The 14,936-nt window shown below is 35.0% G+C and overlaps 1 protein-coding gene across 2 annotated transcripts in view; it reads right to left on the bottom strand.

Annotated features, from left to right (window-relative positions):
• Positions 1-14,936, bottom strand: part of BTBD16 (BTB domain containing 16) — a 105,156-nt gene that overhangs the window by 62,021 nt on the left and 28,199 nt on the right. For both annotated transcript variants that reach the window (XM_051981588.1, XM_051981587.1), the window contains exons 8-9: positions 9,601-9,670; positions 6,859-6,989 (exon numbers count right to left, since the gene is read on the bottom strand). In XM_051981588.1, coding sequence (XP_051837548.1) covers positions 6,859-6,989; positions 9,601-9,670 — 201 coding nt within the window. The remainder of the gene's footprint in view (positions 1-6,858; positions 6,990-9,600; positions 9,671-14,936) is intronic.

The raw sequence follows: 14,936 nt of genomic DNA, 5'->3' as shown, positions 1-14,936 counted from the left end.
AAGGAATTTTTAAGATTTAAAGCACCAAGAAACTGTCAAATGATCTGTTCCCTTTTGTGGTCTAAATTAAATTGCCCAAGTTTGAGTTATGTAAGTCTATAAGTTAAGTTTTGACATGTTTCTCACTAAACAAACACATAAATTAAGATGTTGTTTCAATTTGTATTGTGGACAATAATTAATTAAACAAGACTTTCTATTTTGGCTGCTCTAAGGGGAGCCAGTGGGTTTATGCCCGTATCTGGGTGTGTCAGTGTTTCCACAGAGAAATGATGGCCTGTTAAGACAATACTTTTATTGTAAATTTAAGAGAGGATTTATTGATGAAGAGATCTGACTGAGATCACCGAATGACAGGCTCACTCATCAAGGTTCAGAAGGAACTTCATCATAAACCATCTAGTCTCAGGTCCTGTTTTTATCGATGAGGAAGCTAAATGCCTTGCCCAAGACTACTCAAGTAATAATTGTCAAAAGTAGATCTGAACTGAGGTCCTCTGACTCTTTCTATGGTACCAGAGGCACAGTGCCTTATCCTTGAAGAAAAAAAATCTCTAACAGTTAATTTATCCCATACAGCACAGCCCAGGGGCTGAAAGAAAACTCTCCCCATCCTTTCTCAATCCCCATTTTATATACAATCCAATGCTGAAATAGAAGCCTAAGAGCTTCAATGAAGCATCATAGGAGCTCAAATATGGGATATTTTAATATGTCTTAATGACTCTCTCTTCTAGGTCAAGATTGGTAGTTTAAGATTGCGAGTTGGGAAAAACGGTCTCTGCTTACATAATTTGCAGGTAATATGCCAGACAGTATGTGTGCATTTACACCTACATACCTATATTTACAAATAGACATATACATATGTGTGTTTCTATATGTGTGTGTGAATCACATAAATATAAAATAATGATCTATGTATGTTTCTTAATTATGCATGTTCTTTCAGCTTTGGAATGGTCTAACCGTGGGTACTGCTCATAATAAAAGCAAATGTTAATATATTTTAGGAATACAAATATATAGAATGACTTCCTGGCTTGTCCAATTGTCTTTGAAGTAGCATAACTACAGGTGCGAGTCACAAAAATAACGTTAACATGTTTTAGGAACATTATAAGACAGTGAATACTGGTAAAATTCTAAACTGTATTATTATAGGGATTGCTGGGGAATATCTAGAAAGGAAAGCAGTGAACAAAAAGAAGCTAAAAGATGAAACTAATTTCATTTTTAAATTATTTTAAAATATAATTCACGTTAATATTTATCAGAATAAATATACAATTTTCTATTTTATTTGAAAATCAACCTCACCAGTATGACATGGGAATGTAAGTAAGAGTTCATTTGAAAAAAGAATTATCTGGATTAAGTATCAATATTCTGCAAAGTCAATATGAGTCAACAGGGGTTGATGGTAACTGAAGAGTATATATGATTGTAAGGCTCTATTGAGAGACCTGGGGTGGTAGATGAGGGAAGAGATAACTTTGTGGCTGTAGTCAACTCTATTCAGTGTGCATTTATGTTTAGCTCAAACTAAAGATACTATGTTTTAGTATCTTTTAGATTCCTTCAGTTGTTAGTACTTTTACCTGCTTCAGTTTCTTAGTACTATATTTCTACACAAGGAATACTTTCCTTGTGACTCAGGATCTCCTGCATCCAATAAATTTTGCATACAATAGATGCTTAATAAATATTTATTGAACTGAATTAAATTTCCAATACCAGAAGAGTTTAGTAAGTGCCTACTATGTTGTTATTGTTGTTGTTGAGTTATTTTTCAGTCACATCTGACTTTTCCTGACCCCATTTGGACCTTTTGGCAAAGATACTGGATTGGTATGTTATTTTCTTCTTTAGTTCTTCTTACAAATGAGAACTGAAGCAAACAGGGGTAAGTGACTTGTCCAGAGTCACACTGCTAATAAGTGTCAAGGATCAGATTTGAAATCAGGAAGATGAGTCTTCCTGATTGCAAAGCCAGGAGTCCATTCATTTTACCATTTAGCTTCCCCATAAGTATCTATTATAGCATTTTACAAATTTGATCATATAGGTATAATTATTATTCCCATTTTATAGATGAGGAAACTGAGGCAGTAGATAAGTGGCTTGCCTGGGGTCACACAGAAAATATTTGACACAGTGTAAAATCAAATATATAAAATTCTAACTTTTTTTCAGGGTAGGAGGAAGATGGAATAAAAAGATCTGCACAGAGAATAATCAATAAATTACTATAGACATTTAAAATATTAAAATCATGTTTTCAAATATAGATAGATGATATTTTATTGCTAATGCTTAAAATTAGGTTTATATGAATTTCAAATAATACCAAGAAAGAATTTAAATGTAGTTTTATTCTCTCAAGGACACTAATAGTTAAATTTAATGAATTTAAATTTTGATGGAATCTATTTAAATCTGCCCCCTTAAAAAGAAGGAAGAAAAGAGAGTGTTTTTATAATAAAGCAGATGTGGTTTTACACTTAATTGGAGTCAACAGAAACTTGGGCTTGAATCCCACCTTGAACATTTACTAGCTGTGTCATTACTTAGCCTCTCTCCAGCTCAGTTTATTCATCTGGAAAATGGAGATAATATCTGTAGAGTTTTTGGGAGGATAAAATGAGGTAACACTTATAAAGTGCTTCACAATCTCAAAGAGCCAAATAAGTGTTGACTGTTTAACAAAAGAGAAAACAGGGTCCCAGTTTAAGGATCAGCTACAGAAGTTAGCCAGTGTTTGGTTTTTAGCTCTATAGTCTAATACCAATCTACAATAATGTATCTTTCTAATTGCTAAATAACAAAAGGGTTCAGAAATCATTAAGCTTCTTAAAGGATCCTTTTAAGATTAGGTATTTTGGCTGGATCTGAAGGCACCTACTTATGAGTCTTACAGTCTGGGAGGCAGACGAAGTTAGATCTCTTAAATTTAAGGGTTTTGAGCTACAGCACTACTCTGGTGAGTTCCCAGGAGAGGGACTATCAGTTCACCAGAAATGACCTATCCCAACTTGGAAAAGGAACAAATCAAAGTTGGACAACTAGCAGTAGTATCTAAGTGACCTCTGGACCTCTGGCAGCCAAAACAAAATAGGAAGACTCCAATCTTAACAATAATAACAACAATGATAATAATAATATCTTTAAAGGAGCTTAGTAAATTAAGCTTCAAGTCATGGAATACATGGAGGTCTTCACCTTAGTAAATTAAGCTTCAAGTCATGGAATACATGGAGGTCTTCACCATCAAGAAGGATATTTGTTTCCATAATTAGTACTTTTAGTATAGACACTACTTATTGAAACACTGATTTTTTTTTTTTTAGAAAGTGATATTATTCTGAGATGGTGTCCATAGTCTTTCATGGAGAATGAGGATTGGGTTTAGAGACATTTGGAGAGGTTTTCTCTGGTCTTGTCATTCCATAACAACTATGTGTTCCAATGAAAGACATCTAAAAAGGAACTGGGAGATTATAAAGCAGACTAACCTGGAGGTGACCTCTCAGAAGAAAATTAATTTTGAACTGAATGCCCAAGTAAACATGGGGAAAAAATACTGGAGAAGAAGTTCCAAAAAACCATGCAGATTTTGTTTCAGGCTGTTTACAGAAAGGAGAACATAAATCCCAAAAGGAACAGAAACCTATGTAATGTGGAGCGGGAGATTAGGGGAGGGAGAGGGAAGCCAAGTGGCCCCTCCATCAGCTGAACAGAGTATTTGTTGACTAGCATCTAATGAAAAAATAGAGGGACAGCTACCCAAGATAGCCCTCATTCCAAATATTAGTCATCAAAGGCTCAAGTAGTCCCCAAAGTATCTTGAGGACATTTTGTTGAATAGGGCACTCTGGCTCTCAGATGGAATAATATTGATATGTTATGTATAGAAAATCAGAATATTTGATCCAGCAGAAGGCGGGGTGTGGGGGGGAACAAGTGTACTAGCACATAAACGCCCAACTGTCTCAACATGATCTAATTTAGAATCAGGGGTGGTGATTTCCAGTAAGGTAAGAAAGAATGATGAACCTTGAGGATGGATGATAGTATTCATATGGTACTTTAAGGTTTGCAAAATGCTTTATATTTATTGTCTCATTTGATCCTGTGAGGTAGGTACAATTATTAGTTTCACTTTATAGATAAGGAAGTAGATAGAGGTTAAGTGACTCACCCAGTTAGTGATTGTCTTAGGCAGGATTTTAATTGTTATCAAGGATAGCCATTTATCTACTGTACCTCTGATTATTTGTGGTTAGGTGAATGAATGAAAAAATTCATCCTGGCATCTTCACACAAAACTCCTTTTATCGCAAAGATTTTCCTTCATAGAACAGGCCCATCTTTCTAGAATTTTTTTAATGCATTTTGCACCTGTACTAATTCACCAAGTTAAGTCAAAGCATTTATTAAGAGTTTACTCTGATCATTACATACTTCAACAACAATACTATATGATGATCAATTCTGATGGACCTGGCCATCCTCAGCAATGGGATGAACCAAACCAGTTCCAATGGAACAATAATGGACTGAACCAGCTACACCTAGCAAAAGAACTCTGGGAGATGACTAAGAACCATTACACTGAATTCCCAATCCCTATATTTTCGCCTGCCAGCATTTTGGATTTCCTTCACAGGCTAATTATATAATATTTCAGAGTCCGATTCTTTTTGTACAGCAAAATAACAGTTTGATCATGTATATTTATTGTGTATCTAATTTATACTTTAATATATTTAACATCTACTGGTCATCCTGCCATCTAAGGGAGGGAGTAGGGAGTAGAAGGGGAAAAATTGGAACAAAAGGTTTGGCAATTGTCAGTGCTGTAAAATTACCCATACATATAACTTGTAAATAAAAGGCTATTTAAAAAAAAAAAAAAAAGAGTTTACTCTGTCAGGCACTGTGCTAAACACTGGAATACAAAGAAAAGGCAAACACAGAACCAGCCCTCAAGGGGTTTACATTCTAATGGAGGTAGGTAATTTCTAAACAAATAGGTACACACAAAATCCAGATACAGGAGATGCAAAGTAACCTCAGAGTGGAAGAAAAATTCTAGCTGAGCGACTGAAGGGGAAAGGTCTTCTGCAAAAAGTGAAATTGAAGAAAGCCAGGAAAACTAAAAGCTGGAAAATCAATATTTTTAACAAAGTGAGCTGATCAATCGTACATCCTGCTAAGAGCTGCTTAGGAACCTTTGTCCCCTACCCTTTCTGATAACTCTTCACATTTCAACTTTGGAGATCATTTGGATGACAGCATGAGGATTTGGGTTGGTTATACGTTTTGGTCATCTGACTTTGTCTTCCCATAGGCCTTGGCCACTCCATCCCTAACTCATGCAGGGATAGGTGCTATTTACGTGAACACTAAAGTTAGTTTGTAGTAATTTTGGTACTTGCTGTGCAGACAGAGCTTTGGACTGGACAAAAGGAGAAAGGAGCCAGTTTATACAAGACAGTCACATCTACCCTAGTTTTGGAGACGAGACGCTAGACATTTCAGTTTCTTGGCTTCTTTTCCACCCCTGCTGTAATTTTGAAATTAATTCCTCATCCTACCTCCAGTTTTCTGGGTTATGGTCAAATGCTTCCCCTCTTCTCCCCAACCCCACCCCACTCCACTCCACCTCACCCCACCCCACCCTTGATCAAATACTACCAGGGTACAACAGCACACTCTTTCCAAGGGAGTGGGAATGTTTTGAAAGTGTAAGGGAAGACATGTTTATCTTTAATCCAACCGTTTCAAAACATTTTCTTCTCTCTACCCAGACACAGAGAGGATGATGTATTGAGCAAAGTCTTCAGCTGGCATCAGGTCTTGGGTTTTGAGTTAGTAAGGGCTTATTTGATAACAAAGCATCCTCCAGCAGAGAGGAAAAGAAGTATATTCTTCCAAGCTCATTCTCCATTACAGATGGGAATGACAGCCAACTGTCTATCCCTGAGAATACTTCATCCTGGAATTGGAACTGATTAATGATATGACTCTTAAGAGCTGTTTTGCTGGTGATTTTAAAAAGTTATCTTCAGTGAGGGGATATGAGGAAAACACTTATTTCTAATTTCACATCTGAATTCTAGTAGGATCCCTAATCAAAATTCACTCCTCCCCATTAAATAAATAGCACTCTAGGGAATTTGGAATGTTTGATCTAGGAGGAGGGGAAAGAAGTGGAGGATCACATATCCCCAATTATCTCTATAAAATCTAATGTGGAATCAGGAGGTAGAGATTTCTAGCAAGATACAGTGGAAAGAATGAGGATGCTCTGGGATAGATCATAAAAAGATGACTCCCACATCCATCCCTGAGAGGAACTCCACAAAGGTTCCCAGATCTTACTATCTGCACAACTCTGGGCTAGTAATTTAATCTCTCCCTGTTCCTCAGTTCCTTCATCTGTAAAATGAATGTGTTTTACTAGATAATCTATAGTCTCTTCCAACTTTGGATCGATGACCATAACTGAGACTATGGTCTGTTCCATCTTCCCTCTTCCCTTATCTATAAAGAGGAGAAATAAAGTCTGGGGCCTAAATAGGAGAAAAGAATTTGTTTTCTTTTAGGAAAATGAAAGCAAGATTGTAAGAGGTCTCCATATACCATTCTACATCATCCCCTAACCTGGAAAAATCTAAATTTTTAGGGAATAAGAGTGAGGATGCTAAATATTAGCAACTTCTTAAAACAAACAAAATCCCCCCTCCCTCCTCCTTTCACCATCCAATATCCAGTTCTGATATATTTCTATCCCCGTCCCAAGCCTTCAATCCTCAATCAAAGGAGATGCCCACTAAGGAGCCACCCACTGACCTTTGGGACTTCAGCACTTTCTGGAGTAGCTCTTGTGGTATTGTCCGGAGATAAATCTGCTTCCCGATCAGGGGAACCAAGTTCATTTCTAGCCACTTCTCACAGGCTGTGACCAGTAATTCTTCATTGTACTGATTGAGATGGAAAAAAATGGATTTGCCAAGGCACTTAATGAGCTCTGGGCACCACCTGGTGGTGAGACCTAGCATTTACTAAATCATTAAAAAAATAAGTGTTTTGTGAAACTGGTATGGAGCTCACCAAGAACACAGATGATTTTATATATATTTCAATTAATAAGCATTCTATTTTTTCTCCTTCTCACTTCCCCCACAAGAAACGGCAAGAAAACCAAGTCCCTATAACAAATCTTCATTGTCAAGCAGTATGGACATTACAAAAGAAGATAAAATAGAATGACAAAGGAAATTAAATATTTGCAGTGGTTCTTTTATAAGTTCTGTACATGACAGGAAACACTGGAGAAAGATAGAAAAGTCTGTCATTCTTTCAATAAAGTTTCAATGGAACTTTAGAGATCATCTAGACAAAATCCCTTGCTTTATAATTGAGATCCAGAAGATCACACAGCTAGCAGGCAGCAAAGTCTTAATTCAAATTCATGTTCTCTGATCCCTAATTCCAGCAATATTTTCACCGCGCCCAGGGGAAATTAGACCCTCTGTTTTCTCTCATTCAGTAAAGTTATTTAAACATTTTGTGCTTCAGTATTCATCTCCAAATTGGGATTAACTCTACTTCCTGACACCTATTTCTCTCATAACACTAGATGTGGAGGATCCACAAGGTCCTAGATGCAAGATTTGAAGTAACAAGCATTATTATAGGTATTTAGTTGAGGATTTTCATAATTAGGAGAAAAGCCAATCCTTTTGAGAAAGGCTACATGATGGAATGTGTTGGTAATTGTTTAATAATGCGTTCTTTGAAAACTGTATATATGACACACTTTTAAGTCTAATCCAAAAAATTTTTTTTTATTTTATCCTTTACTTTTTAAAAGTCTAGACAATCAGCAAAACAATATATTAAGTTCTGATCTGTAGTATTTACTTATTTCAGAGTTATAAATGTATGTGATTTGAAAGGTCCTTCAAAACCATTTCCCCTATTTGCCTCATTGGCTAATTTGACATTCTCATCAATCAGAATCACTTCCATATTGGTTAAGACAGCATGTATCCTACAGCAGGGATAGAATAACACCTGACAGCTACATTGCATCTTTTGTTTCAAGTCTTTTACAAATATCATTTCACTTGAACCTCAAGATAGCAAGTAAGTGTTTCATAAATGTTTTATATGTTTTATAAATGAGGAAAACAAAGGACAAGGAAGTAAAATATCTTAATGAACTAGTAAATGGCAGTGCTCAGATTCAAAACCAGTTCTGTCTGCTGACTAACTTTAGTGTTCTTTCCATTAGCATCCATTTCCATTAGTAGTATTCTAGTAAATGTTTAAAAATTGGTTCTCCAAAAACCAATCTATACACAATGAAAAGTTTACAATCAGCTTTCATGTGCTGGTCATGAACCGGTCAGGACACTCCAGAATATATCAGATTAGCCTTTTTAAAGCAGAGCTCTAAAGGTGTGGGGCAGAGAACAAATAAATTTTTAAAGAAAGAATGGGTTGGAAATGTTTAGAAAATAAAGGATTTGGGAGTCTATCTTGAATCAACTTGAAAATTCTAAAAGGCAGAAGAGTTCTAAAAAGGAAGGTGTGATACCATAAGAAAGGGAGGTTCTGTAGACAAACTTCTCCTATGTGAAAATAATCTTAGACTCTAGGAATCTGGAGTTCTGACTTTGAGCCCTAATGCTGCCACTATGTGTCCATGGAAAATTATTGCTGCCTCTTTTGGGTCTCAATTTTCTCAAATGTAAAAATAAGAGATTGAATTAGATGATCTCGCTAATATCTGTAAATTATAACATTGAGTTCCAAAATAATCCAGTAAGATCTTGGCAATTTAGAATGATCCAACATGAAATTCAACATGAAAATTAATATAAGAATAAATGTAAAGCTCTACTTATTGGTTCAAGAAATCAGTTGCAAAAGTAGGCGAAGTTATATGAGTTGATGAGGGTGAGGGGAAAATCCTTATATGTATTAATCAGCCAGGTGACATAATATCTAAAATGGGGAGACAAGAATCCTGTTGTACTTTGTCTTAGTCAGACTCCGGAGTGATTTATCTGTGAGGTTTCTCCTGTTTGGGTAGTAGAGGAAATTCTGATTCAAGAATGGGTTGAACTAAAGAATTTATGAAATCATTTCCAACTTTTCAAACCACATTGTTTTTGTTTAGTAATTTTTGTCATGTTTGATTCTTCTTGACCATATTTGTTTACTTGGGGGTTTTTTGCCAAAAATATTGGAGTGATTTGCTATTTCCTTTTCCAGCTTATTTTACAGCTGAGGAAACTGAGGTAAATGGAGGTAAGTGACTTGCCCAGGGTCACATAGCTGGTAAGTGTCTGGGGCCACATTTAAACTCAAGAAGATGAATCTTTTTAACTCTAGACTTGACATTCTATCCACTATGCCACCTAACTGCCCTCTATTTATATATTTATCTCCAAATGCTAAATAAAACACACACACACACACACACACACACACACACACACGTTGAGTATTGAGTAGAGCTAATGCTAGAAATATATAAAAAAGCTAAGTCCCCTTATATGGTAAGTCCCCATCATGAGTTACCTTGCAGGCAGCTGTGTAATAAGGCTGAATGGTACAAGGAGAAATTCCATCCTTCATCAAGGATACACACCTAGAAATAGAGAATCAAGAGTATTTCTATTATAAAAGAGTCCAGGAAGACATCAAGTGTCACGATTTAAATTTTTTTAAGGTGATATAGTATGGTGTGGTGGATAAAGAGGCAGCCTTGGAGTCATAATTACCTATGTTCAAATATTACCTGTGAAATATACTGACTGCCCTCAATGTCACTAAAAACTTCCTAAGAAGAAGAATTGCAGATATGTAGAGGAAATTGGAATTAATATTCTGGACAGGTTCTGGACAATATGAAAGGTAGAGTGTTGGACCTGCAGACAGGAAGGCCAAAGTTCAAATCTGACCTCAGACACTTATTAGCTATATGATTCTGGACAAATCACTTAAGTTCTGTCTGCCTCAGTTTCCTCATCTATAAAATGAGAATAATTTCTCTACCTCTCGGCATTGTTGTAATGATAAAATGAGACAACATACATATAGGTGCTTTGCAAACCTTAAAGCACTATATAAATATATATTTCTCACTGGAAGTTTGTCTGAAAAAATAGAAAAAATAGCAGGAGGAGGATGACCATGACATCCTGAGCAAATAACCTTATGTATCTCTCTTTCTTGATTTTGTCTCTAGGGATGGTATGATAAAATTCACCCAAGGAAGGTAACATGAAAATGCTGAGTTCTTTGGATGACTTGCTGAAGAAATGCTAAGTTTTGTGATTGCTACAATCCCCGTGGTTCAGTACATCTTTGTCTTGCAACTGTCACAAATACTCTGTCCTGCAAAAAGCATAGATCTTCTTAGAGTCAGATTGATTTTTTTTTACTACCAGACCTGATTTATAAGATCATTAGAAAAGCAAGATTTATAAGTGATGTGACCAAGAGCAAATCACTTAAGTTTCAGTTTCTTTATATGAAATGTATTTCATAATACTTGCACTACCTATCTCACAGAGAGAGCATTCTTTAATCCTCTGAAGAATCTGGGATTTCATCAATATAGATCTTCCCCCAATGGTGTACAACCCAACCATGCCTTTTCATGTTGTCAGACTTGTCTGCTTCTGCTTATAAATTTTCCCCAGACCATTCACACAATATACTAGAGACCTTCCCCAGCATCTCTTTGCAAGTTACAGAAACCAGTGGAATACGTTATCTGTTAAATCTCCTTTGCTTTTGTTATACAACCATGCCATTTCTTTTTCCCAATCATACATCTCATTCATGATGTCCTTTATTAAATTTCTGAATAATTCTTCATTGCTAATATGTGCAGCACATTTTTGACCACCTTTATATTATATTAATATACCAATCTTTATAATACCCTTTTGGTGAACCATAGTTTTAATATATTATCCTCTTACTTTTAGATGTATAAGACAATCAGCTCTTCCAACTCTTTTGAATACAAGTGAGTTATCCTTTGTTGTGAGACACAGGAGCCACCTGCCAGTGGCTGCTGGAGGTCTAACTAAGACCTGTAGAATGGATTTCTTCATGTGAGATGAATGATGATGATGATGATGATGATGATGATGATGATGATGATGATGATGATGATGATGATGATGATGATGATGATGATGATGATGCAAGGATAATGAGAAATAATTACATTCTCTGACTCTCTCCTTCTCCCTCTTGCTTCCAATTTATTTCATTCCCAATCCACAAGGAACATCTGTGAAGGCTGCTTTGCTCATCTTCAAGTTTATGATTCACAGCTGTGAAGGCTCTCAAAGAACTGACCTGTCCCTTCACTTAGGCATGGTCTTTAACAATCTTTCTGTTTAATCCCATTGTCCTTTTGTTCTCTGGTTTCGTTTATAACAATAGCATCAAGATGAATTTTATTCAGCTCCTTCAATAATATGTTCATTCATTTTATAGGAGGGGAATGAATGGCTCAGAATGGAAAAACAGTCTGTTCAAGATCCCAAACAATACAGTCAGAGGTCTAATCCACATTCTCTGGCTTTGGAGCCAGTATTCCTTTTATCATATAATTCTAACATTTTATGTAAATGTGAATTATGAATTGTTCATATGTATTCTAGAAAACAATGCCAAATATTAATATTTATGAATAAGAAGTCAATTTAACTCTCCATAAAGAAATTAAATATGTGTCCCTTTATACATATTATTATATTTGATTCTTCTGATATATCTACAAAATAGGGAAAACGAGCAATAATATACCTATATTACATTTAGAGAAACTCAGAATTAAAGTGGTTAAGGGACTTACTTTAGTTTGTATGTCAAGTAGCAAGACTAGTCTAAGCACGCAAGATTTCTAAAGCTAAGTCTTATGCTCTAGACACCACATCACAGGGTATCCTCATGATATGAGAGAGAGAAAAAGAGAGAGAGAGAGAGAAAGAAAGAAAGAAAGAGAGAGACAGAGAGACAGAGAGAGACAGAGAGAGAGAGAGAGAGAGAGAGAGAGACAGAGAGAAATGAACAACTATCGCAAATTTTAGATTTTAATGACATTTTTATTTATCAATTTATGATAGATATAATGAATTCATGCTTTACACAAAAGAATATAATGTAAGAAATTTATTATCTCCCAACTATATATTTTCAATATTTGTATACATCTGTTAACATCATTGAGGGGATTCATGTAAATGGTAAAGATGATGAAGCTTGAAACTCATTTACATATCTTATCTTGTTTAAATTTTTAATCTGTGTCTTGTCTAAAATATTCCATAGGGAGTAGCAATAGGCTAGGGATTTTCCTTTGGGTCTTTTAATATTATGTGAGTGCCAATGAAGAGCTTAGACTGACTAAAAATTAATCTTCACTCTCGGCTAGTTCATTTGGACCAGTTTGTTTGGAAAACCAAATACCATTTAGATGTTATTTTTTATGTTACCTCTTGCACGCAAGTCTTCACTGGTAATTTGCTACAACTTACACCCAACTTAACTTTCACCATTGTCTTTTAGGTTACCCACAATTTTGATTCTTTAGAGACTGTTTCAAATTCATAACCATAATGCATAGCTAATAGAATTTGATGTTAAAAAGGTGGGTTTTTGTTTCAGGAATAGTTTGGGATTGTTGACAATGCTGTGAAATTTCCCTATTAAAAGCTAAGTCTCTCTCTTCTTCCTCTTTAATTCTGAGTCCAGTACACTGCCTATCAATAGTATTTGTTCAAGGTGTATGCACTAATCATTGATTCATTGCCCTATCCACCCCAGCTTTTTATCATATATAATTTGAAAAATTGGCATTACACACTGTTTATTCTCTGTGAACTATTACACAGAATTCTTTTGAGTAGTTTCATATTCTATGAATAGGTTGCATAATATAGATGTGATACAACCTGTACAATGTTATCTATATACAGAAGCATCAGGAGAATTTTATCACCTATTAAGAATCCTTTTTTTATTTGGACTCTATAGTAGACATCTTCCTTGAGGAATTGAGCAGCTTAGATGAGCGTACATGTTCCTGTTTTCTGCCTTATTTAATATAGTCAGAAAAATGCTAGATCAGTCAATAAGCATTTATCAAGCACCTATAATGTCCCAGGCACTAAGAATACAGACTAAAAATGAAATAGTCTCTGTCCTTAAGAAATGTATATTTTAGTAAATGCATATGTCCTTAAGGAATGAATAGTTTAATGAATGTTTTATCTATATGTGCGTAATATAAGCATATTTATACATACTTATATATGTACATATATACACATATGTATACATATACACACACCCATAGACACATACACATGCAACCTAGCCATTGGGCATCTAGTGTTGTAAGGGATAGAGTGCCAGTCCTGGAGTCAGGAAGTCATCTTCCTTAGTTCAAACCTGGTCTCAGAAACTTATTAATTGTGCAACCCTAGGTAAGTCATTTAATCCCATTTGCTTTAGTTTCCTCATCTGTAAAAATGAGTTGGAAAAGGAAATGGCAAATCATACCAGTATTTCTGCTAAGAAAACCGCAAATGGGATCATAAAGAGTCAAGCAAGACTGAAAATGACATACTTATATTTATATGTGCATATGATTATATATACAAAATTTATTTATTTAAAAAAATTTTTCCTAGATATACATATATATATTAGCTTTTTAAAGTATACATTTCTTTATGAACCATGTTAGGAGAGAAAAATCAGAACAAAAGGGAAAAACCGTGGGAGAGATTTAAAAAAAAACCAGAAAAAAGTGAATATAGCATATGTTGATTTACATTCAATCTCCATAGTTCTTTTTCTGGATGCATTTTATATTCAAAGTTTATTGAGACTGCTTTGGATCACTGAAGCACTGAGAAGAATCAAGTTTTGCATAATTGTTAACTGCATAAACTTGCTGCTTCTGTATACAATATATTCCTGATTCTGCTTGTTTTGCTCAGCATCAGTTCATGTAAATCTTTCCAGGCCTTTCTAGAATCAGCTTGTTCCTCATTTTTTATAGATATTCCATTACTTTTATATACCACAACTTATTCAGTCATTCCCCAATTGATGAGCATCTACTCATTTTCTAATTCTTTGCTATCACAAAAAGAGCTGCTACAAACATTTTTGCATATGTAGGTTCTTTTCTCTCTTTTATAATTCCCTTGTATAAACAAAATTTATAAATAATTTTTTGGGGGAAGGAGCTAGCAACTAGTATTTGGAAAGACCTGTAGTATGAGAAACCACTTGAGTTTCAAATACTTGTCAATAGAGAAAGGCCTGTTGAGTAGTGATTTCTTTGACAAGTATTTGAAGAAATCTTATATGATTTTAACATATACATAAAAGATAACTTTTTGAATGAGAGCCTATATGAATCAAAAACATTTGATTACTCATTTGATTATTACTCAAATACTTTAATAAAAACCAACAAACAATAAACAGTGGGATCTGCAAAAATGTGTTTGCTGTGGAATATAATTTGTGATAATCTGCCTGTCTCTTTTTCTGTTTGTCTGTTTCTGTCTTTGTCTGTTTCACTGTCTCTATCTCTATGTCTCTCTGTTTCGTCCCCCTCTCATCTTCCCTTCTCCTTCCCTCCCTTCTTCTCTGTCTCTGTCTCTGTCTCTGCCTCTGCCTCTCTCTCTCTCTCTCTCTAATCAACAGATTGTTCAAATAAATTTCATACACATAAAAAGCACAAAAGTCACTCCTCCCAAGTCATTTTGTGCTTTCTTTTCTTTAGAATATTTTTAGAATCTATGCATTAATGTTTCAAAATTAGGTTGCCTCTGGCAGAAATTTCCTCTGTATATATTTATTGCAGTTGCTAT

Source organism: Antechinus flavipes, chromosome 2, assembly GCF_016432865.1.
Source record: "Antechinus flavipes isolate AdamAnt ecotype Samford, QLD, Australia chromosome 2, AdamAnt_v2, whole genome shotgun sequence".
NCBI lineage: Eukaryota > Metazoa > Chordata > Mammalia > Dasyuromorphia > Dasyuridae > Antechinus > Antechinus flavipes.
Note: the sequence above shows the minus strand (reverse complement) of the source record. Positions and strands in the feature narration are given on the sequence as shown.